Genomic DNA, 22706 nt, shown 5'->3' with positions numbered 1-22706 from the left:
ATTGAATTTAATAAAAGAATCCAGTTGTTGAAGTAATTCCACTATCTTTTACTATGTCTGTCATTAGGAAGCAGGAATAATATGAATAAGGATTGACTTCAAAATATTAAGAGGAAGCAACAGGACTTGTTTGTGTGGTTTTTTAACCTTAGATGTAATCATGTGTCTCTGTCCATGGTTCTTAATGACCATTGGTTTACAACAAGTATTGATCAATTGATCAACAAGCAATGATCATTGGGTTACAACAAGCACACTTGTTTTACTTGCTTATCCCCTTTAATTTCCATTCTGAATCCCTTTCTCTCAAAGACAGCCATTCTGGTGTTTTTTAAGCGTGTCTTGCTGTTGTGTTATCATGAAACATGTAGTATTGTTTGTATGCATATACATATAAAATAGTATTCTACATCTCATTCTAATTCTTTTTTTCCCACTTATCTCATGTTGCTATACGTACATCTAGTATATCACTTCTAAATACCACAGAGCATTCCATGGTGGGTATGCACCACTCTCTGACTTTCTGAGTACCCTGATCACCTCCAAGATTTTCAGGGTCACTGATTGGATTAAGCAAGTATTGGACCTTGCTTCTAACTTCAACCCTCACATACCAACAGTGCTAATATTTAGCTAGAAGACACCAGTGTAATAATACCAGTTGTTAAAAATTTAAAATACTTGCACACTGGTTAGAGTATAGCCACTGTCACAAGTCTCTTGAGGTTTCATCTGCTTCCAAGTTGCTTCCTCAGAGCTCCTCATGAATCAGCTACTAAAAGTTAATGCCTAGAACAGCAGGAGTCTCCAGGATCTTGCTCCAACCCTGGGACCAGGATCTGTTCTGATCGATGCAGTTGTTTAATATTTTGAAGATCATATCTTCCCTATACTAAAAGCAACACTGCCATGGACACCTTCTACACTGTCTCCCTGGAGATAGCAATGAAATGATCATGTCTTTTAAAGCATTATGAGGCATTCATAATGCTTCTCACTAGCAAAAATATTCTCATTAGCAAAAAAATTTTGAGCTAGTGAGAATTATTGTATTAATCACTGTTTTGTGGCATGGAAAAAATAATACAAATAAAGCAAATGACGGATCTAAATTAGTGAATAGTTCCAACCCTAGAAATTATATCAAAGTGGGGACACAAAGACCATGTTCTTCTCCATAGTCCTGAACCCCAGACTTAGGGTTTAAAGAGCAGTCATTAATTCATCCATGTTGCTGTGCTAGCAATTACACATCAAAGATTCGTGACAAAATATTCAAATGCCCACTCTTACAGAACTAGGCCAGAGGGTGAAATATACAGGCACTAGGAACTGGCTAAGGTGGTTATACTACCAAAGATTCTCCAGTGAGAACTCCTAGGGAAAACTAACCATAAATAGACAAAGGTTTGAAATACAAACATCAGTTCTGATGTCGTAAGACTAGGAAACTCAAAAAGAGAGAGGCCAAGAGTTCCATCTGTATAGAAGCAAAACGTAACTGAATCAAAGAAGGAGCAAGAGAAGAGGACATAGAATAATCATGTACACAGCTTGCCTTTACAATCCAACTATGGTGGGATGGAGTTGAAATGAACCGCAAGAAAAATCTATATGCCAAGAAAATCTCTACCCCAGCCATATCCCCAAGAAAAATCTGTTATATACTCAAATTACACCAAACCATCATCAATCCCATAGATAACTTGGGGGGACTTAATCAGGAAGAAAGAATGCAGATGCCATATGTAACACCTAAGAAGTCACTTCTATCAAGATCAAATACTAAACCAATTGAGCAAATTTAACATCACTAGTGATGCTGTGTGGATATTATGTACTCTCTGATATCATGTGATTAGAAGATCTTTTCATCTTTTGGGTATTCTTTTCAAAAATCCAGAACCCATGTATAACTGTAATGAAAAATGTCAGACAAACTCAAATTGAGGGACATTATACAAAATATCTGACCAATATTCCTCAAAGATGTGACACCATGAAAAGCAAGGTAAGACTGAGAAATTGTCACAAACCTCAGAGGAGATTAAAGAGACATAATAGCTAAATGTAATGTGATATAAGGATTGGATTCTGGAACATAAAAAGACATTAATGGAAAAAAACTGGTGAAATTTGAATAAAGTCTAGAATTTAGTTTACAGTAATGTATTATACCAGTGATGATTTCTCAGTTTTGGAAAATGTACCATGGAAATACGAGGTAATAACATTAGGGGAAATTGAAACTTGGTAAGGGGCATATGGGCACCCTCTGGACCATCTCTGTAACTTTTCTGTAAATCTAAAATTATTCCAAAATAAAAGCCTTATTTTAAAACAATCCAAAGGATCAGAAAAAGAAATGTAAAATAGGACTGAATAGATTAAGTGAAAACCATGCTTGAAGATTTGTTGAAACTCTGCTATTTGACAGTCACTCAAGATACAAGGTGAATAATATGTTATGTAAGTAAAAAATTAACAGTCCAGTGGGAACACCAGATTTATCAACTAAGAAAATATGTTCTAAAATGATAGAAAACAGCAGAAGACCAGGAGTCTGTCAGTCTGGGTTCTAGGGTCTAGATTTGGATCTTCCATACACTACTTTTAGCATTTTCTTTTCTAGTAGTCGAGAGTTTCCAAAATGAGGAAGGACTAAAATTATTTATAATTTACTTTAAAATTCAAAAACTCTATTGTCCTACTAAGTAACCGCATGTGCTTTCAGTGCCAACATATCTTTCTACACTCTGTATGATGCAGGAGCTGGCACTCTGCCAACTTTCTCTTTTTTCTTTTCAGTTTCTCCTTGCTTGGATTCACCATTAGGGATACTAGAGGGAAGTGAGGGAAGTTGAAAGGCTGGAGATGGAAAAAGGGACTTCTTTCTTCCTGTTTGCCTCCTTTCTGCTTGCTGTGCCTGTCAGCATCACCCAACCACACTCATCACCTCAGCAACCTTGGTTGTTTTCCAAAGCAGCAGCTGAATCCAGTTAGTTTTTCTGATGCTAGAGGAGCTCTGCACCTCACACCCTCACTCAGGAACACCTGCACCAGCCAGTAGTGCCTCTCCCTCAGGGGCGTGTTATGACCCATAGGGCCTCCGCTAAGCTCAGAGACACTAGCCCCAGCCAGGCAGCATCCACCTCTGCTCAGATATTTGAATTTCACCTCCACAGGTTCTTCCTCCAAGCTTTAAGAGTTTGGGCTTTTTTATTTATTTAAGTCTTAGTAGTTCTAACCTCTTTCCTTTATTTTCCCTTTTCTAGGAGTGAAAGCTGCTTCCTACAAATGCTACATTTTTATCTCAAAGTTTGATTTTTTCAAATAACTAGTTAACAACTGTCAAAACTAAGAAGTTACAATTTTAAAGATGTAATTGGCTTTTATTAGTGATTCTAGAATTGGGCAATACTTCGTTCTATCAACAGAATGAGTGTTCTCAATGAGCTGAGCAGAAGAGCTTGGCTTTGTAGGCAGAAAAAGGCTGAAGATAGCAGAATCAGAGAAAAAAAATGGACTGGCCTTTTCAAAGATACTTGAAACAGAAGGGACTTTTGTGTTATAGTGACTCAGGCTGACTGAGTTAATGGGTTTTTGGGGGTTTTTTTGTTTTTTTTGTTTTGTTTTGTTTTTTGTTTGTTTGTGGGGGAGTTGAAAATGGCTAATTTTGAAGTTTAGTCTGATTACGTGGCACCTAGCACAAGTGACTCTCTTCTGGTTTGCCTGCTGTATTAGTTCATTCTACACTGCTATAAAAAAAAATACCCATGACTTGGTAATTTATAAAGGAAAGAGATTTAATTGACTCACAGTTCTGCATGGCTGGGGAGGCCTCAGGAAACTTACAATATGTTGGAAGGCAAAGGGGAAGCAAGCATCTTCTTCACAAGGCAGCGGGAGGGAGTGAGTGCAAACAGGGGAAATGCCAGTAGTTTATAAAACCATCAGATCTCGTGAGACTCACTCACTATCACGAGAACAACATGGGGGAAACCATGTTGTTCCCATAATCCAATCACCTCCCATCAGGTTCTTCCCTTGACACATGGGTATTATAATTCAAGATGAGATTTGGGTGGGGTCACAGAGCCAAACTATATCACCTGTTTGGCTGGGGCCTAATACAGGAGGCTAACCCAAAACAGTAGCTCCCATAAAATTTATTTAACACAAATTCATACTTAGTTAATTCTTTATACCAAAATTCCCCTTAAAAAAAAGAAAGGCAACAGTGTACTTTCTCTTTACTGGACTTTGAGAAAAGATTAGCAAATAAATAGCTAACAGATAATGAGCTGAAAAAATAAAAAACAACTTTAGCAAATAAATAGCTAACAGATAATGAACTGAAAAAAATAAAAAAAAATTACTTAGCTACATAGTAAGACAAATCATTAAGTCTAGTAAAAACCTTTATCTTTAAAGCAAGATAGTCTACCTTAAATGAAAAAATTAGAAAATGGGCAATAAACCACATACTGACATTCAAAATGAATTGTTTAACATTTAGAGTAATTCTATTTGACACTATATATAGGTAAGAATGTTGGTGAGATAAAGTAACCACACTCTTTAATCTTCAAATCTCTTACATAAGCAAGAAATCTATATCACAATTCAATTTGGGAAGGAAAAAAAAAAGACAACCCAACACATACTAGTAGAAAGTGATATTCTGGTTAAATTTAACATAACTTACTTAGCACATATCTGTCTGAAATTCTAGTATAATTTGCCTTTTTGTATATTCTTGATATATTTAAAAGATTTTACTGTAATTCACAAACTGAGACCATAGTCTTCTCATTGCCACCTTCATCTCTTTATTCCTAAAAGTATAGATGACTGGATTTAAAACAGGTGTGATAACTGCATCAAAGATGGCAAGGAATTTATCCAGATGTGATGTGGGAAATGGGAAAATATAGAAAAAGATTAATGGCCCAAAGAACAAAACCACCACAGTGACATGAGCTGACAGCGTAGAGAAAGCCTTGAATATACCACCCGAAGATTTTTTCTGAACAGTCACCAAAATAAAGATGTAAGAGATTATGAGAATTAAAAAAGAAGCCAGAGAAATAAATCCACTATTGGCAGTAACCATGAATCCCAATGTGTAGGTCTCTATGCAAGCCAGTTTGATAAATCGAGGAAGATCACAAAAGAAACTATCTAATTCATTAGGGCCACAGAACGGCAGGTCTACAACTGAATCACTGAGTGAATAATACCTATAATCCAGGAGATGACTAAAAACAAAATGCACCTTTGTGGGCTCATGATGGTCAGGTAGTGGAGAGGCTTACATATGGCCACATATCGGTCAAAGGCCATGACTATAAGCAGCACCATCTCAGTGCCCCCAACTGCATGGATAAAGAAGATCTGAGCCACACAGCCCCCAAAAGAGATGGTTTTGTGCTTCCTGAAAAGGTCATAAATCATCTTGGGAGCTGTGGAGGAGCAAAATACCAAATCAATGATGGAAAGGTTGGCCAGCAGGAAGTACACAGGGGACTGTAAACGAGGGTCAGAGGTCACAGTTAGCACAATCAGGAGGTTTCCCATCAGACTTGACACATAGAACACTGAAGAAAAGAGGAAGAGGAGGAGCTGGATCTTCCATGAATTGGAGAGTCCCAGGAACACAAACTCAGAGACCACAGAATGATTGGCTTCATCCATTGCCTCTGTCGGCTGTGACGACTCTCATGCTACCTGAAAGAGTAGAGTAAGGAGAAACTTTGATTTAGGACAAAAAGCATTGATGTTAGCAAAATCACGAGCAATTCATATGTTGTCAGAAGACTAGACATGGGCTAATATACGCCTTTGGAGACAACTTCAGTCACAAAGCAACTCATATTCCTCTATCATAAATTTTGTCACCAGAAAGTACATTGCACAGAATAAGAACTCATTTACTTACTTGAATGGATACCTTTGTTTTATTTTTAAGTATTTTTTTATAGCCATATCTCAGATATGACTGTAAGCTAAAGACTTTCTGTAAAGTACGTGAAATAGTTAAGTGACAGTGGATTTCATAACTTGGGCATCCTTGATATACATATTAATTTATTTATTTATTTATTTATTTTTGAGACAGGATCTTGCTCTGTCACCCAGGCTGGAGTGCAGGGCATGATCACAGCTCACTACAACCTGCCTGCAATTCCTGAGTTCAAGCAATCCTCCCACCTCAGCCTCAGCCTCCCAAGTAGCTGGCACTACAGGCACATACCACCACACTTGGCTAATTTTTGTATTTTTTGTAGAGATGGGGTCTCACTGTTTCCTAGACTGGTCTCCAGCTCCTGGGCTCAAGTGATCCTCCCACCTCAGCCTCCCAAAGTACTGGTATTACAGGCATGAGCCACCATGCCCAGCCCTCAATATACTAATATCATTTATATGACCATATTGACAAGTTCTTTCAATATTAATATGCTCTCTTAAGGCCTGGAGATGTAAATTTCTCATATCTGTAAATTGGGTAGATAAGGTGAGTTACCTATAAGAAGGCAAGAACTATAGGAGTAGAGGATGCCAGATCATGGCACAAACCATGAATGCTAGAAAAAATGACACAATTATGGGTGCTGTTAAGGAGATTCTAAGAGAGATTATTTCCTGAGGGAGGAAAGAATGTGAGATATTAAAAAAGGCAACCACAGAATGAAAGTGATGAGTTCTAAATCTTAAGTAAAGGAGAACAAGAAAGAGTGAAAATATCAGAAAATTTAGAAACTTTCTGTCTACTTTAACTGCCCGTTAAAGTCTCTGTCTAGCTTTAAATGAGATATTTAACCTCATTCATAAACAAACACATACTAAAATAGTAAGACACCAGTTGTTTCATCAGTTTGGCAGATATGCAAACATTTGAGAAAAGTCAGAGCTTGGTAGGAAATGGAAAAATAGGCTATTTCATAACTGGTGATGGGGAAGTAAACTGAGAAAACATTTGCCAATTTGGAAACATCTTCTGAATTTTTATATTCTCATATACTTCGACTCGGTTCTATTTTGGGGGCAGGGAGGAAAACCCTTGAATATACCTACGTGTGCATATGAACAAAGTGGACAAAGCATGTCTTTGTTATTTTTGCTAAAGCATTACTTTGTTTGTTTGTTTGTTTTGTTTTAGTTTTTGAGATGGAATCTCACCCTGTCACCAGGCTGGAGTGCAGTGGTGCAATCTCGGCTCACTGCAACCTCCGACTCCCTGGTTCAAGTGATTCTCCTGCCTCAGCCTCCCAAGTAGCTGGAATTACAGGCATGCACCACCACACCAGGCTAATTTTTGTATTTTCAGTAAAGACGGGGTTTCACCATATTGGCCAGTATGGTCTCGATCTCCTGACCTCATGATTCGCCCGCCTCAGCCTCCCAAAGTGCTGGTATTACAGGCGTGAACCACCACGCCTGGCCTAAAGCGTTGTTTTAAGAGCAAAATCCTGACACTAATGTCAATGTATAGACTAAGAAGCTAGTTAAATAACTTATCTTAGATAGTTTCCGTGAAATACTATGCAGCCATTTATAATATTGAGGCAAATCTAAATATACTGAGGATAGATAGGAGAGAGGTTGTCAGTTGCCTGCACTACGTCATTCCATCTGGACTTAAAAATAAAATTAGTCAAATAAAATAATAAGTAGATAGAAAATGTCTAGATTGATACACAAAAACATGTTAATAATTATCTCCAAGGGTTGGGATTGAGACAGTAATGAAGGAAAAGATAACTTTCAGTTTTTGCTTTTCCTAGCTTACATTTTTGCAGTGAGCACACATCAATTTCACTCTTACAATAAGGTAAATGTTTTCCAAAATTACACAATTAGTGTCTTCAGAGTATCCAAAGATATTACCATAATCTAACCCTCAAATTAAGATAAGAATCAAAGCTATTCCCAAAATATTCACTAACTTTGTTACTTCATTTCTCCCTACACCTTATACACGCTAAGCTAAACTACTTCTTTTTTGCTGGACATGTTCCCAAAAGGCATTTATTCTTCACACACGCGCGCGCGCGCACACACACACACACACACTTCAGCTCATGTCTTCACTCCACATTCTTCACTCAGCCTACATGCCTTTGTCATCATTACGTCTCTCTAATTTTTCCTATTTTCTTGAGTACCCACTCTGTCTAATTCCTTTCTCCATGAGGTCCTCTTTGATACCCTTACCTTTATATACACTAAATGGAAATAAACCTTGTTTATACTGTGGTAACCAAACCGAAAACCTTTGTACTAATAGTGTGCTACGAGTGATCTAACAAAGAACGCTATTGAATTTCCGATCATTGTAAATAATGTGTCTTCAACATGTCTTCAAATTATCCTTTTCAGACTTTTGCATGATAATACTATAAATGGCATTTACATTCATAAAGGGCAACTCAGCTTGGAATAAATTAAGTTCCTTTCACACTGATTATCATCAGCACCCTTCCCACTGAAGCAATTTATTTAAATGAATGATTAAATTCTAAATTGCTCCCCTAGAAGCTGAAAGATACTCTATCAATGTCTCCAATTTCCACTCACTCCTAAAACCATTTTAATTTTTACACAAGACTTTTGTTTTATCTTTAAAATAACACTTTTTTATTTTTATATATAAGATTAGCAAAGATTTATATTAGATTATTCCTAGTGTTGCTAAAAATTTGGAAAACAGGTTTGTCTGCTCCTTGTTGGTATTACTGCCTTCTAGCCAGTCTGTCATGTTCTATCTCTATTTTAAACTTAAGGTCTTCAGGTACCACACTTTGTATTAGTCCCCACTGAACATTTGTTTTAAAGCAGGGCAGAATAGTTGTTTAAATCTGATCTTTTCCATAATGACAGAGTTAAGCTCTCCACTTAGCTCACTCCTACAAAAGGAAAACAGGTTATCAGTGGTGATAAGCCACTCAATCCCAGTGTGACTTTGTAGTGTTCTGAATCTCATGATTGCATTCAAAACAGAGCACCAACCTCTCCCACACTCCTACTATTAAGCCCAGAATGTAAGAAAAGAAAGATACGTCAAAGATCATCTACTGATCAACTCATTCTCTCCTCTGCTCAGGTTGCTCATCCCTGTGCTGCCCAACATAAATAGGAAATGAATTAAAGCCATGTGAGCTAATCACCAATCCAAATAAGGATGATAATTCTAATGATTTTTAAGTAGATCAGTGTTTGAAGTCTCTCAGATAAAGATGGATAGAAAGAGCTCAGGACACCACTCAAAATACGAAAAAGATGGACGGGAATGGGCACTGGAGCTGCATGCTACCAAAATTACTGTTGTTACTACCATCAACAATACAGCAAGCCTTGTAGAAGTCTGCTGTTATGACTTGAATGAAACTTTGCTAACGATTGTAAAATTCTTTCATTTTAGGGTTAAGAAAACCAAGGTACAAAGAGAGTAAATGACTCTGCTAAAGCTACAGAACAAGTTGGTGGCAAATCCAGAATATGTTTGACTTTTGGCTTCCTTAGTACAGGTTATTTCTACTACATCGTGTTTCTTTTGCTGTGATGGTCTTTACGTACTGTATGTGGCCCAGGAAACCATAACATACCAAAATTAGTTTGTTTAGCATTGTCTACTTACACTGTACTCAAATTTTCCACTCTGGCTTTATTATTTGCCTGGAGACCCACACATGACACATCTGTGCAAATGTCACTGGAATAACCTTTCCAATACTGAACACGAAATTATGACTTGACTCTACTCATTCAGATGCATTCTATATTTTGGTTGTTAGTTAATCTGCTGCAATTTTCCTGTTGAATAACAGATAATTCATTACTCCTAGTTGATTAAATTCTCCCTCTCACTGTTCTGTGTGTTTCCACTTAAAGTTCTGATCTCCATCAAAGACAGTTTCTATCCATTTAACCTACCTGGACCAATGTTGGAATAGAGGATCACAAAATGCAGAGCTCACTGATGTTATGATCATCACTTGGCATAAAAAATCATGTGTAATACCTCCACAGGGGGAAAGGGAGCTAATTAGCAGCACAGAAAAGTTACTTCAATGTTGCTGTAGAGACCTGGGATTGCCATCCTGAGTACATTTGGCCAAGGGAATTAATTCTGTGCCATCCACAGAACTTTGGCCACAGCAATTAAAGGGAAAAACTGGCAATGGGTCACCTGAAGAGAAGAAAGAAGAGAAACTATGGACCTTTTGTGTGTAAAAATTACAGATTTTTGTTTGTTTGTTTTTGTTTTTGAGACGGAGTCTTGCTCTGTCCCCCAGGCTGGAGTGCAGTGGCCGGATCTCAGCTCACTGCAAGCTCCGCCTCCCGGGTTCACGCCCTTCTCCTGCCTCAGCGTCCCGAGTAGCTGGGACTACAGGCGCCCGCCACCATGTCCGGCTAGTTTTTTTTTTTGTTTTTTTTTTTTTTTTTTTTTTTGCATTTTTTAGCAGAGACGGGGTTTCACCCTGTTAGCTAGGATGGTCTCGATCTCCTGATCTCGTGATCCGCCCACTTCGGCCTCCCAAAGCGCTGAGATTACAGGTATGAGCCACTGCACCTTGCCTGTTTTATCTTTTTACCTGCTTGTTTTCCTTATCTATAAGGGAAGAAACGCCGTAAGAATGAAAATATATACTTTTCAAAAAGTGAAATCAAGTTTACCATTGAGGAAGGAAGGAAGAACGGAAGGGAAGGGAAGGGGAGAGGAGGGGAGGGGAGGGCACGGGAGGGAGAGGCCTCCAATGTGGCATCTAAAATGTGATCCATGCCCCACTAGAAAGGATAACTAAATTAGAGGTAATCATATGTACAGTTGTGTAGTCAACATTTGGTTAGTTCTTAATCGTGTGTATGATATGGGGAGATGAATAAGGTGTTATAAAAGCAGCATACCAGGATGGACTAAAAATACTAGTACAGCTGAAATAAAGAAAATCAGTAATTGACTTAACCTCTCATAGATTAAGTTTTTTTATTTATAAAAACAATCAACAAAACAGAAAACCTCTGATTATGTTTTATTTCTTTACATCAAAAATATGCAGAGTCAGTGAAAGGGCCACTGATAAATTATAATTATACAGAGTATACTATATCACTTATCTATTGCTGCACAACGAAGTAGCCTAAATCAATAACGTTTTACTCACTCATGTGTCTGCAATTCAGGCTAAGGTCAGCTGGGCAATTCGTCTGCTGATCTCCCCTGGGCTTTCTCATGAGACATTAGTTATCTGGCAACTTGACTGGGGTTGGAGGGTCTATGGTGGCCTTACCTGTCTGAAGCCTAATCCTGGCTATAGACTGGGACTCTCTCTCACAGGGTCTTTTATCATTCATTAATCTTGCCTAAGCTTCCTTACATGGTGGTGGAGGATGCTATGAGTGAGCAAAGAGAGAAGCTACAAAGCAACTTATACCTAAGTTCTGGAGCTCATGCAACATAAATTTTGTCATATTTCCTTCATCAAAGCAAGCATAACGCCAGGCCAGATTGAAGGTGGGGAAATAGACTCCACCTCTTCTCAGGAGGAACTACAAAATATTGTTGCCATGCTTTTCAATCAACTAAATACTCTGAAACTAACCATTCTCAGTTGTATTGATTGACTAAGCTTCATTTACAAATATTTTTAGTATAGGCAAATGACATATGTCCTATCCAGGGCTCTAAGGTGCTGTTACTCCAACTTTCACTAACTCAAAGGAACATCAGCTCTCTCCCACTCCTGCTTTTGTCTTAGATTCAACAGGTTTGTAATAAGTAATTTTTATTGTTATTAATGAGTTTATATCCTGATACAAAACTCAGTTAAGTCACATGACCTTCTAGAGTCTTCAGCACCACAAATAGTCCAGCCTCCTACTTGTCAAAGAAGGTTCAAGAACACTCAGGTAGAGGCACAGTCACATTACTTGAAAGAAGTCTAGAGGCCCTGTGGAAAGAAACTTTTCACCATCAACAAATGAGATCAAACATATATAGAATGATTTGATGAACTTGAGTTGTCCAAAGGAGGGCAGTCTGATGCATCTCAGATAAAATCATTACAAAAGCAAAAGATATCTAGCAGAACAGGCTAGACTAAGCAGCAAGGCCTGGCGACTGCATGGGCAGCAATTGAACAGGGATGTACATGAACATGCTCTAACACAGCCTCTCTACCCCTCCCCACACAGTCCTCAGATTCCTACAGTTTCAGGCAGTGCGTGATATGCAGAGATAAGCAATTCAGGAGAGATGAGCAGTGGCTCAAGCAGATAGCTGTGTGCCACAGAGTGGCTTCTGTCTCTGAAGCAGAAGAATGGCTATACCACAGTCAGCAGAACAAAGGGGTAGCACTGATTATATGCAAACCCTCCCATCCTAATACTCTAGAGAGAACAGTTGGGAAGAAGAATCCCAGAAAAGATTAAAATTCTGCTTATCAAGCAGGACAGAGAAATGAGACTGGGAAGAATATTGTGTCAGTGTGACACATTTGTATTCAGCAGGTCTTGCAGTCTGGTGTTTTGATTGTCTTAATTTTATTTTTTTGACTTGATTCCAGGGCGCGTCTGTTGATCAGCATGTGATGTCATTTACTAAAATATCGAATGCCAAGACAAATATTTTACTTACTCCAAATACTATTATCTTTACTAGCCAAGGGTTACATCTACAAAATGAATGTGTCAATATGAGGAAGGTTTTACTTACAAATCCCTTAATTTAAATGCCCATGAAGAAAGCATATCAATATCTGTTGATTTTAGAACCTGCATATTCCACCTACTGGTGTCTTATACAGCACAGATGCATGGTTAGTGTCTGTTATTACATATGGCATCTACGTTTATTAATTGCTGCCATAAGAAATCATTAGGGTTTCAGAAAAAAGCCTATTTCCCAATTAGTTTACTTGCCAATTGGCTCACCTAATAAGAGAGCATTCTATTGTAACCAAAGCAAATTCACAGAAAGTTTGTCTATTCTTTCAAAATGTATGCTGAATTCATCAACTTTTGTTTTCTTTTTTATGGTTTGCTGATATCCTTTTTTTGTTGCTGTTTACAAACAGTAACAAAATTTCATATACATTTTTCCATATGTTGCCTGACTATATTATCTTTTGTGCTGCTTTTTTCAACTTTTACTTTAAAATAAGGGGGTACATGTGCAGTTTGTTACACAGGTATATTGCATGGTGCTGAGGTTTGGAGTATAAATGAATCCATCACCCAGGTGGTAAACATCTACCCAATAGGTAGGTTTTTTTCAGCCCTTACCCTGTTCTCTCCATCCTCACTCTTGCATTCTTCCGTGGCTTTTTTTTTTTTTTTTTTTTTTTTTTTTTTTTTTTTGAGACAGAGAATCTCGCTGTTGCCCAGGATGTAGTGCAATGGTGCAATCTCGGCTCACTGAACCTCCGCCTCCCGGGTTCAAGTAATTTTCCTGCCTCAGCCTCCTGAGTAGCTGGGGTTACAGGTGTGCACCACTAGCCCTGACTAATTTTTGTATTTTTAGTAAAGAGGGGTTTCACCATGTTGGCCAGGCTGGTCTCGAATTCTTGACCCCTACCTGCCTTGGCTTCTGAAAGTGTTGGGATTACAGGCATGAGCTACCTCACCCAACCTTATTGTTCCCATTTTTATAACCATGTGTACCCAATGTTTAGCTCCCACTCACAGGTGAGAACATGTGATATTTGGTTTTCTGTTTCTGCAGTCATTCACTTAGGATAATGGCTTCTAGCTGCATCCACGTTGCTGCAAAGCACATGATTTTGTCCTTTTTATGGCTTCATAGTATCCCATGGTGTACATGTACCACATTTTCTTTAGCCAATCCACTGTTGATGGCACTGGGCATCAACATGTTTTTAAGCCATCACATTCGTACTAATTTGTTATGACAGCCTTACGAAACTAATACAGAGATTAATCTGTCATTAGAAGTAAAGTGGATTCAAGAAAGAGATTATATTTATTTGTTTGATGTTTTTAAGCTTAGAAGAGATGTGGCCATGTTTGAATACTGACAAAGAAACCAAGAGAAAGGATGGTTTAAAACTATAGGAAGAGGAGGGAGTAACTGACAGAGCAAAGGCCCTGAGGAGGTGGCAGAGGATGAGATCTATAACTCAACCACAGAAAGGGCCCTGCATCTTGAGGGTCCTGACTTCACCTAACCAATCATATTCTCCCTCCTGGAAATTTGAAATTTGGGATTCATAAATGCTGGTCAGCTTCTGCTGGTCCCTTAAACTAAAGTGATGTAGCTACAGGGATAGGACACAGAAAGAAATACAAATGAGAGGCCCGCAACTTCAGAGCATCGTAAGAAATAGCGGGTTTAGTTCCTTCTCCTTCAACCATTCATGTTGCAGTTCCTGGTGGTTCTGCTGTAGAATTCCACCAAATACTACTGTGTGAAGATAAGTCTCCTCTTCCCATATCTGTGACTTGCAACAAGGAGCTGTGAGTAAGAAACTGACAGAATTTGGTTTTAACCCCAAGTCAATCACTTTCTAGGTGTGTGACTTCTAGGCTGAGGCTTTCTCATTTATGAAGCAGAGATAGCAAAACCTACCGCATTGGTTTTATGAGTTTTTAATGAGAATACATATGAAGGCCCTGAAGTATAGTAGATATTTGGTTACTGTTAATTCCCCTGCCCATTCCCTAGGGGTAACTTAAGGAAAACAGAAAGCTCTGCCCAAATAGTTTATTTTGATAGTTTATTGTGATAAGCACTCGGAAATGGATACTAAAGAAAATCTCACCACCAAAAATGATTGTAGAGTGTAGAGAAGTTTTAAGCTTCTTTGGAAATCTGAGAATACATAAGGTATAACAAAAATTGAGGCATAATACAAGTGGGCCTTTCCATACAAGGTTGCCAAATCACTGTCTCTTCCCCAAGGTCTCTGCCAATCATCCCTGTCTCTGTTTCTATCCGCTGCTCCCTCTCCAGACAGTTATAAAATAAAAGCTCACCTGGTAAGCTATCATAGATAGTCTATAAAGGTATCCTAGATTCTGTTTATTTAGCCTGAGACACAGTTCTTAAATTTTACTTTCCGTAAAAAGCCATGTTATGATTCTTCTAGCACTGGAGTTGCAACAGAATAGCTTCATCCTCAGATTAGTAGTATGCAAGGTCTTTGAAGTTACGCAAGGTCTTTGAAATTACCCAATGGTAGGATTCATGCTACATCACCACAGATTTAGGTTTTGCTGCTGCAAACAGGCTGACCTTAGCACAGGGATGACTATGTCTCGGATCCTACTCTACACAGCACCTAAAAGATGTAACAGGGAAACTTTGAGCAAAGTGATAGGAAATCGTTTTACCTCTCCAGATTTTCTTTTCTAAATGAGGACATAACAACGCCTGCTCCATATAATTTTTATGTGTAAATTAGATAGTGCCTGGCACACAGCACTTAATAAACGGTAGCTGGAAGGAGGAGAGAAGCTCTACTGGTTAAATATACTAGCTAAGGAAGAAGCGTTTTGTATACACCAGAAAGAGCTGTGCTTGAAGCTTAGTGTTTTTTCTTTAAGCTCTTGTTGGAGTACTTTGGACATGTCTAATGGTATAGAATCAAGAAGCAGTGTATCATTTGTTCAGTCGTTTCCAGCTTAGACAGTCATTAAAATTGGCTTATCCTCTGCCTGGACTAATGCAAACTCTCTTGTTCCATGACAGTGAAGGAACCGCATGAGGTATTCCTGAGGCTTCGTTCTTTTCCTGCAACAAAATTACTCTATCATGGATTAAGTATCTCCAAAGCACAGACGGTGCATTGTCTTTCACTTATGCAAAATTTTATTTGAATATGATAAAGTTATAAAATTATTTTAGTACCTAAGCTGCTTCTGAATCTTAACTCCTTTGAATAGTAAATATATGGATATTTTAATGATACATTTAAATGACAGAACACAAATCTTGAATAGCATTATATTTTATTGAGTTGATGCATATTTTATATTCCCATTTTATGCTAGTAAGTATAGAAAGGAAAAATGTGTTCAGATTTTCGCAGTTCAGGAGAGAGGGTCTTTGAACCATCTTGGCAGGTAGTGGAGTGTGGTGATTAGGAGCAAGGATGTTGCAGCAGGACCTGCTTGAATTTATGTCACAGCTCTACTGCTTACCAGCTATGTCCCCCTGGGATAGTTACTGAATCTTTCTGTGCATTAGTTACCTCGTCTGTAAAAGAAGAATGACAATATTACCTACCCAGTTGCTGTGAAAATTAAATGAGTTAAGGTATGTAAACAACTTAGGATAGTACCTGGCACATCATAACTGTTCATTTAGACAACTCTTGGTCAACGGTTAATTTTACTAAAAAGAAACATCTCTCAGTTGGTTAAGTTAATGTCTTAGCATATGTTTGTCCTAACAAATGTTTTACAAGCGAATTAACAGTTTTAAAGAAGTCCAAAATTTAAAAAAGAAGAAAAGTGAATATAAAAGAGTAAAGTAACTTCCTAAAAGAATCCTGAAATAGTCAATTCTTTAAGAAGATGGATTCATTACAAGGTTCTACCAAAAATCACTAATTTACAGGGACATATGAGTATACATGTGACATTTTAAAGAATCTTTAAAGTAAGTAGGTATTAGTGTAATATCATCATAGTTACTCATTTATAAATCAAAAAGTTTGTTTATAGAACAGAAAGACTGTGGCTTATATTATTTTGGGGTCCCAAAAGTTCTAAGGTCCCCAATATTTCATTCAAGGAAACTATGATCCTCTAAAACAAACAAACAAAAAGAGTAATATTCGTGCCTGAAATTCTTGAAGCTTATTTAAGATAACTGCTAGATTTGGTAGCAGTAAGAAAAGTGATGGTAGGCTGGGCGCAATGGCTCATGCCTATAATTCCAGCACTTTGGGAGGTGGAGGTGGGAGGATAGCTTGAGCTCAGGAGTTTAAGACCAGCTTGGGCAACATAGTGATACCTCATCTATACAAAAAATAAAAAAATTAGCTGGGTGTGGTGGCACACGCCTGTGGTCCCAGCTACTTTGGAGGTTGAGGTGGGAGAATCACTTGAGTCGCAATTGCCACAGGGAGATGGAGTCGTGATCGCCACTGCACTCCAGCCTGGGTGACAGAGCAAGACCCTTTCTCAAAAAACAAAAGAAAGAAAGAAAGGTGATGGCAAATGCTCTTTGGAGTGTTCAGTAGAGTAGAAAAGCAATATAGACAGAGGAATACTGTTTAATTATGGATTTTTAAAGTAAGTGACACAAATAAAAGCCACGGATGAAACCAGACATGAGTGATGATATGATCATGCATTTTGAAAAATAACCAGAACCTGGTTCAAGAAATTTCTTGTTGGGCTGCAAATAAAGAAGGAACTTGGAAACAACAAATAACCATATGAAATCGGTGACAATGAAAACAGTGTCATGCTCACTAGCTGGGTGATGGGATCAATTGTACCACACACCTCAGCTTCACACAATATACCCATGTAACAACCTGCAAATGTACCACTGAATCTAAAATAAAAAGTTGAAATTTTAAAAAAAAGAAAGAATAATGAACTCACTGGTGTCTCGTCTGCTCACTGGGGTCAGAAATAAAAAGGCAATAGAAGGGCAGAGGTACAGTTTGTTAGTGGAAAGCTCAAGAATCTAAATCAATAAGTGGGCTTAAATTTTTTTTAATCTAAAAGTGAGGAAACCAAATTCTCATTTCAAATCTATCATCTAATATCTGTGTCTGAATATAATCATCTATAAAATAATAGGTTGGAACAAATGATCTCTCAAATTCCAGTTCTAAATTTCCATACTTCTATTATATAATCAACAGTTCTCTAAGTAGCCAAAGGATACAGGAAGCAAGCAGATACTAAAGCAAGAGTGAGTGAAATGAAAGCAATTAGGCATTATGACAGTTTGGTAGGTAGTTTGAGAAAAGGACATTAAGCAATTCAAAACAGGGAAAGTATAACAGCGAAGAGGAATAATACACTAACTTCCAACACTGAATTATTGAACACATCCTCTGTTTGACACCTTTTGACAGAGATTAATGAAAGCGGGAAATTTGGTGAAAAATAGCTTAGGTTTGAAACATTTCACATAGTAATTACAAAGACAATGAGCAGACAGCATATCTTAACTTATAAAAAATATTATTGAAGTAAAAATACTTACTGCACAGAGTTGTCATGAATATTAAATGATTTCTGTTAAACATCCAGCATAGGGTCTGAAACACAGAAGCCTCCAACGTTAGCTCCCTATATCGTTATTGATTAGAGTACTAGAGATACACAATAACGTGGTAAATGCCTAAATGTAACCTAGTACACAAAAGTAATTGAGATATAAATTTCGTTGACTTTATTTTTTCCATTGTCTTCAAGTGCAGAGCTACATTGTTGTTTATCTTTAAAATAGCTAAGACATCTTCCTGTAACTCACAAGTTGATGGCAAAGTTTCTTCATTGCTGCCTTCATCTCCTTGTTCCTCAACGTATAGATGACTGGATTCAGAAAAAGAGTGAGAATTGCATCAAAGATAGCAAGAAATTTGTCCAAATGTGATGAGGGGAAGGGCCAGATGTAAAAGAAAATCAATGGTCCAAAAAATAAAACAACCACAGAGACATGAGCTGACAAAGTAGAGACGGCCTTGGATAAACCACCTGAAGAGTGTTTCTGAGCAGTGACCAGAATGAAGATGTAAGAAATAATTAATATGGAGAAAGACCCCACAGAGATGAGTCCACTGTTGGCTGTGACCATGAACTCCAGTCTATTGGTCTCTGTACAAGCAAGTTTAATGAGCTGAGGGAGATCACAGCAAAAGCTGTCCAACACATTAGGGCCACAGAAGGGCAAGTCTATGACAAAAGCCAGTTGGGCCACTGAGTGAATGAGGCCAAGGATCCAGGCAGTAGCCAAAATTAAAATGCATATTCGTGGGTTCACAATGGTCAGGTAGTGGAGGGGCTTACATATGGCCGTATGTCGGTCAAAGGCCATGGCTATGAGCAGCCCCATCTCCGTGTCCCCAACAGCATGAATAAAGAAGATCTGAGTTATACAGCCCCCAAAGGAGATGGCTTTGCGTTTTCTAAAAAGGGCATACATCATTTTGGGGGCTGCAATAGAGCAAACTCCCAGGTCAAGAAAGGAGAGGTTGGCCAGCAGGAAATACATAGGGGAGTGTAAGTTAGAGTCAGAAGTTACAGAGAACACAACGAAGAGGTTTCCCAGCAGACTTGCCATGTAGAACGCAAAGGAAAAGAGGAAAAGAAGAACCAGGATCACCCATGAGTTAGAGGGTCCCAGGAACACAAACTCAGACACCACAGAGAGGTTGGCTCCATCCATTGCCTCCGTGAGCAGAGCTGACTCTAACACTACCTGGAAAGGAGAGTAAAGAGAAAATCACACTTTGTGGGTAGTGTCTGATTGCATGAGTTTCAAACTGTAAGGAAAAAATATTGCTTTAACTCACAGAGCCGAAACATCTCTATATAACCCCTTTAAACTGTAGTTGCAGAAAATAGGCAGTAACTCACTGTCACAAAGCACAGCTTCCAATTTCCTAGACTCCCTAACAAACTACAGGTTGTGATAAAAGAAGATCAGGCAAAAACAAATGCTAAATGCACTGGAATAACATGAGGGGAAAAAAGAGGAAATGAAGATGAACTCATTGATTTCTCCCTCACAGTTTGTTATTCCTGGCCATAGTTCTCCCCAAACCTCAAGCAACTTCTGATGACCTTTATTTTTCTTACCTTTTTTATTTCTTCCATGTGCAATATATTACCATTATTCATACTCTCTCACGTTCAGCCTCATGCTATTGTAGTTTTATCAGATTATATTCACCTTTTCCTCATAAGGAGAGAAAATAATGTAGAAACCCTAAAATTATCCCACCTTTGTAGCCCAGCCCAGGGAGTGGAGGTGATCACAAAGCCTGAGCAGTGACAGCATATGGTGGAGAAGGACAAGGCCAGGAAAGAGATGTACGCTGCAGGATCTACACATGAATAGAGCTCATGCAACATAGCAAAAACAATTCCACATAATTGATATCTAAAATTCATTGGCTGTGCTAACTTTTCATGGTTCATGGAATGGTGGAAAGACATTACACTTGGAATCAGAAAAGTATGATCAAGTCCTAGCCCTAAGCTCATGGAAATTTGACCAAGTTCTTCCTCCCATTCCCTCTACACTTGAGACACTTTTTCAACTCAGTTGTATTATTATAAAATAAAGGGGTGGAGACAATCCTTCCAAGTTTGCAATTACTATTATTTTATAATCCTATGCTATCCCGGTATGTAACAAAGTTCACCATAATGATGGTATTTTCTGCATTGGGTAGCTCCCATATTCACTATTTCTTTCCCTTGTTTGTGGTTGGTTGTAAGTCACATATCCCATACAAGACTATCTCTTCACAGTAATCTCCCTCTTATCTAATTCCCTTTTTGACTCAATTAGCATGTTATATAAATCTACAATCTGCTAAATAGCAGATATAAATCTGCTGTATCATTTATTTTGCCCTTTATCATAACCATTTGTAATCAATCAATAAATATTTACTAGATGCCTCCCATGCACAATGGGCACTATTTACTTATAGAAGTATTAAAATATTTACTACTGTTAAGAATTTTACATCTGAGCACACACAATGTGAACAATAAAAAATATATTGTGTAAAAATTTCCTATGTAATATGATCATAAAATTGTTGAAGTAGAAAATATACTCCTGAGCCAGGGTGATCAGAGCTGTCTTCAGAAAGGAAACAGAATCTATGCTGCACTTTAAGAGACGGATCTAATTTATTTCAATACACAGCTTCATGTCTGAGCTTAAAGAATTACTTAGACATTATCAGGGAATATCTCCCAGTCTGGAGCATTGTTTGATGAGCTTTCTGTGGAAATAATGATAACCAAGGTAAAACAAAAACAGCGGCCACCATGTGCAAGACACAACAATGACTGCTTCATATACACCATCTTGTTTGATGTCTACAAAAACTGTGAAAGTTGGTATTATAGGCTCCTTTTTACATTAGGGAAATCAAGACCAACAGTGGAGAAGCAACAAGATAGAACATAAGAGGTAGAAATGAGATTGATACTCTGGTCTACCTCTCAGCCAGTATGGAAAGAAAACTGTTTCTTCCTCATGACTTTCTGATTGTATGATATATCTTAGTCCATTTCTGAATGTCCCATGTTCTATCCTCAGCACCCTAGGCAGATTTAAGTGAAAGAGAAGGAGATAGCTTTGTCCTTAAGTATTCATAGCATCTGGGTTTCCTAAGCTACTGCAAATGCATCCATAATTTATCCTGGTTTTTTAAATAAACATAGTAGCAGAAGGTGAATTTGTATAATACCTGCAGCTCAGAGGATCCTGGTTGAATTTCCAGACTGCCACCATCTTGATCCACATAAAATCCTTCAGCTTTCCATAAGAGACTCAGTTTCTACTATAATATAGTGAATGAAGAAAATAAAGGTGCTCTGTCTGCATGTCAAGAAATAGAATAAAGCCCAGAACGAAAGCAAATCAGATTCTATTCCCACTTACAAGATTGCCTCATAGCCATGCTAACTCCCATTTTTGGATTTCAACTTTAGATAGCAATGAGGTCTTTAAAAAAAAAAAAAAAAAGATTTTGCCCATTCAGTATGACATTGGCTGTGGGTTTGTCATAAATAGCTTTTATTATTTTGAGGTACGTTCCATCAATACCGAATTTATTGAGTGTTTTTAGCATGAAGGGCTGTTGAATTTTGTCAAAAGCCTTTTCTGCATCTATTGAGATAATCATGTGGTTCTTGTCTTTGGTTCTGTTTATATGCTGGATTATGTTTATTGATTTGCGAGAGAAACAAGAAATGGGGAAAGGAGTCCCTATTTAATAAATGGTGCTGGGAAAATTGGCTAGCCATAAGTAGAAAGCTGAAACTGGATCCTTTCCTTACTCCTTATACGAAAATTAATTCAAGATGGATTAGAGACTTAAATGTTAGACCTAATACCATAAAAGCCCTAGAGGAAAACCTAGGTAGTACCATTCAGGACATAGGCATGGGCAAAGACTTCATGTCTAAAACACCAAAAGCAACGGCAGCAAAAGCCAAAATTGACAAATGGAATCTCATTAAACTAAAGAGCTTCTGCACAGCAAAAGGAACTACCATCAGAGTGAACAGGCAATCTACAGAATGGGAGAAAATTTTTGCAATCTACTCATCTGACAAAGGGCTAATATCCAGAACCTACAAAGAACTCAAACAAATTTACAAGAAAAAAGCAAACAACCCCATCAAAAAGTGGGCAAAGGATATGAACAGACATTTCTCAAAAGAAGACATTCATACAGCCAACAGACACATGAAAAAATGCTCATCATCACTGGCCATCAAAGAAATGCAAATCAAAACCACAATGAGATACCATCTCACACCAGTTAGAATGGTGATCATTAAAAAGTCAGGAAACAACAGGTGCTGGAGAGGATGTGGAGAAATAGGAACACTTTTACACTGTTGGTGGGATTGTAAACTAGTTCAACCATTATGGAAAACAGTATGGCGACTCCTCAAGGATCTAGAACTAGATGTACCATATGACCCAGCCATCCCATTACTGGGTATATACCCAAAGG

The 22706-nt window shown here is 38.0% G+C and overlaps 2 protein-coding genes across 2 annotated transcripts; both read right to left on the bottom strand.

Moving 5' to 3' along the window:
* Positions 1-4743: 4743 nt before the first annotated feature.
* OR4F6 (olfactory receptor, family 4, subfamily F, member 6) lies at positions 4744-5713 on the bottom strand. The gene is given in 2 exon segments (NM_001193818.1): positions 4744-5220; positions 5223-5713. Coding segments are annotated over 2 exon segments (927 nt in total). The 5' UTR covers positions 5701-5713; the 3' UTR covers positions 4744-4771.
* A 12729-nt stretch (positions 5714-18442) lies between these two features.
* LOC100425065 (olfactory receptor 4F15-like) lies at positions 18443-19381 on the bottom strand. The gene has a single exon (XM_015143146.3). It carries the CDS (start codon positions 19379-19381, stop codon positions 18443-18445), a length of 939 nt encoding a protein of 312 aa, XP_014998632.3.
* Positions 19382-22706: the final 3325 nt, after the last annotated feature.

Source organism: Macaca mulatta, chromosome 7 (assembly GCF_049350105.2).
Source record: "Macaca mulatta isolate MMU2019108-1 chromosome 7, T2T-MMU8v2.0, whole genome shotgun sequence".
Taxonomy (NCBI): Eukaryota; Metazoa; Chordata; class Mammalia; order Primates; family Cercopithecidae; genus Macaca; species Macaca mulatta.
This window is presented reverse-complemented; position numbering and strand designations above follow the sequence as displayed.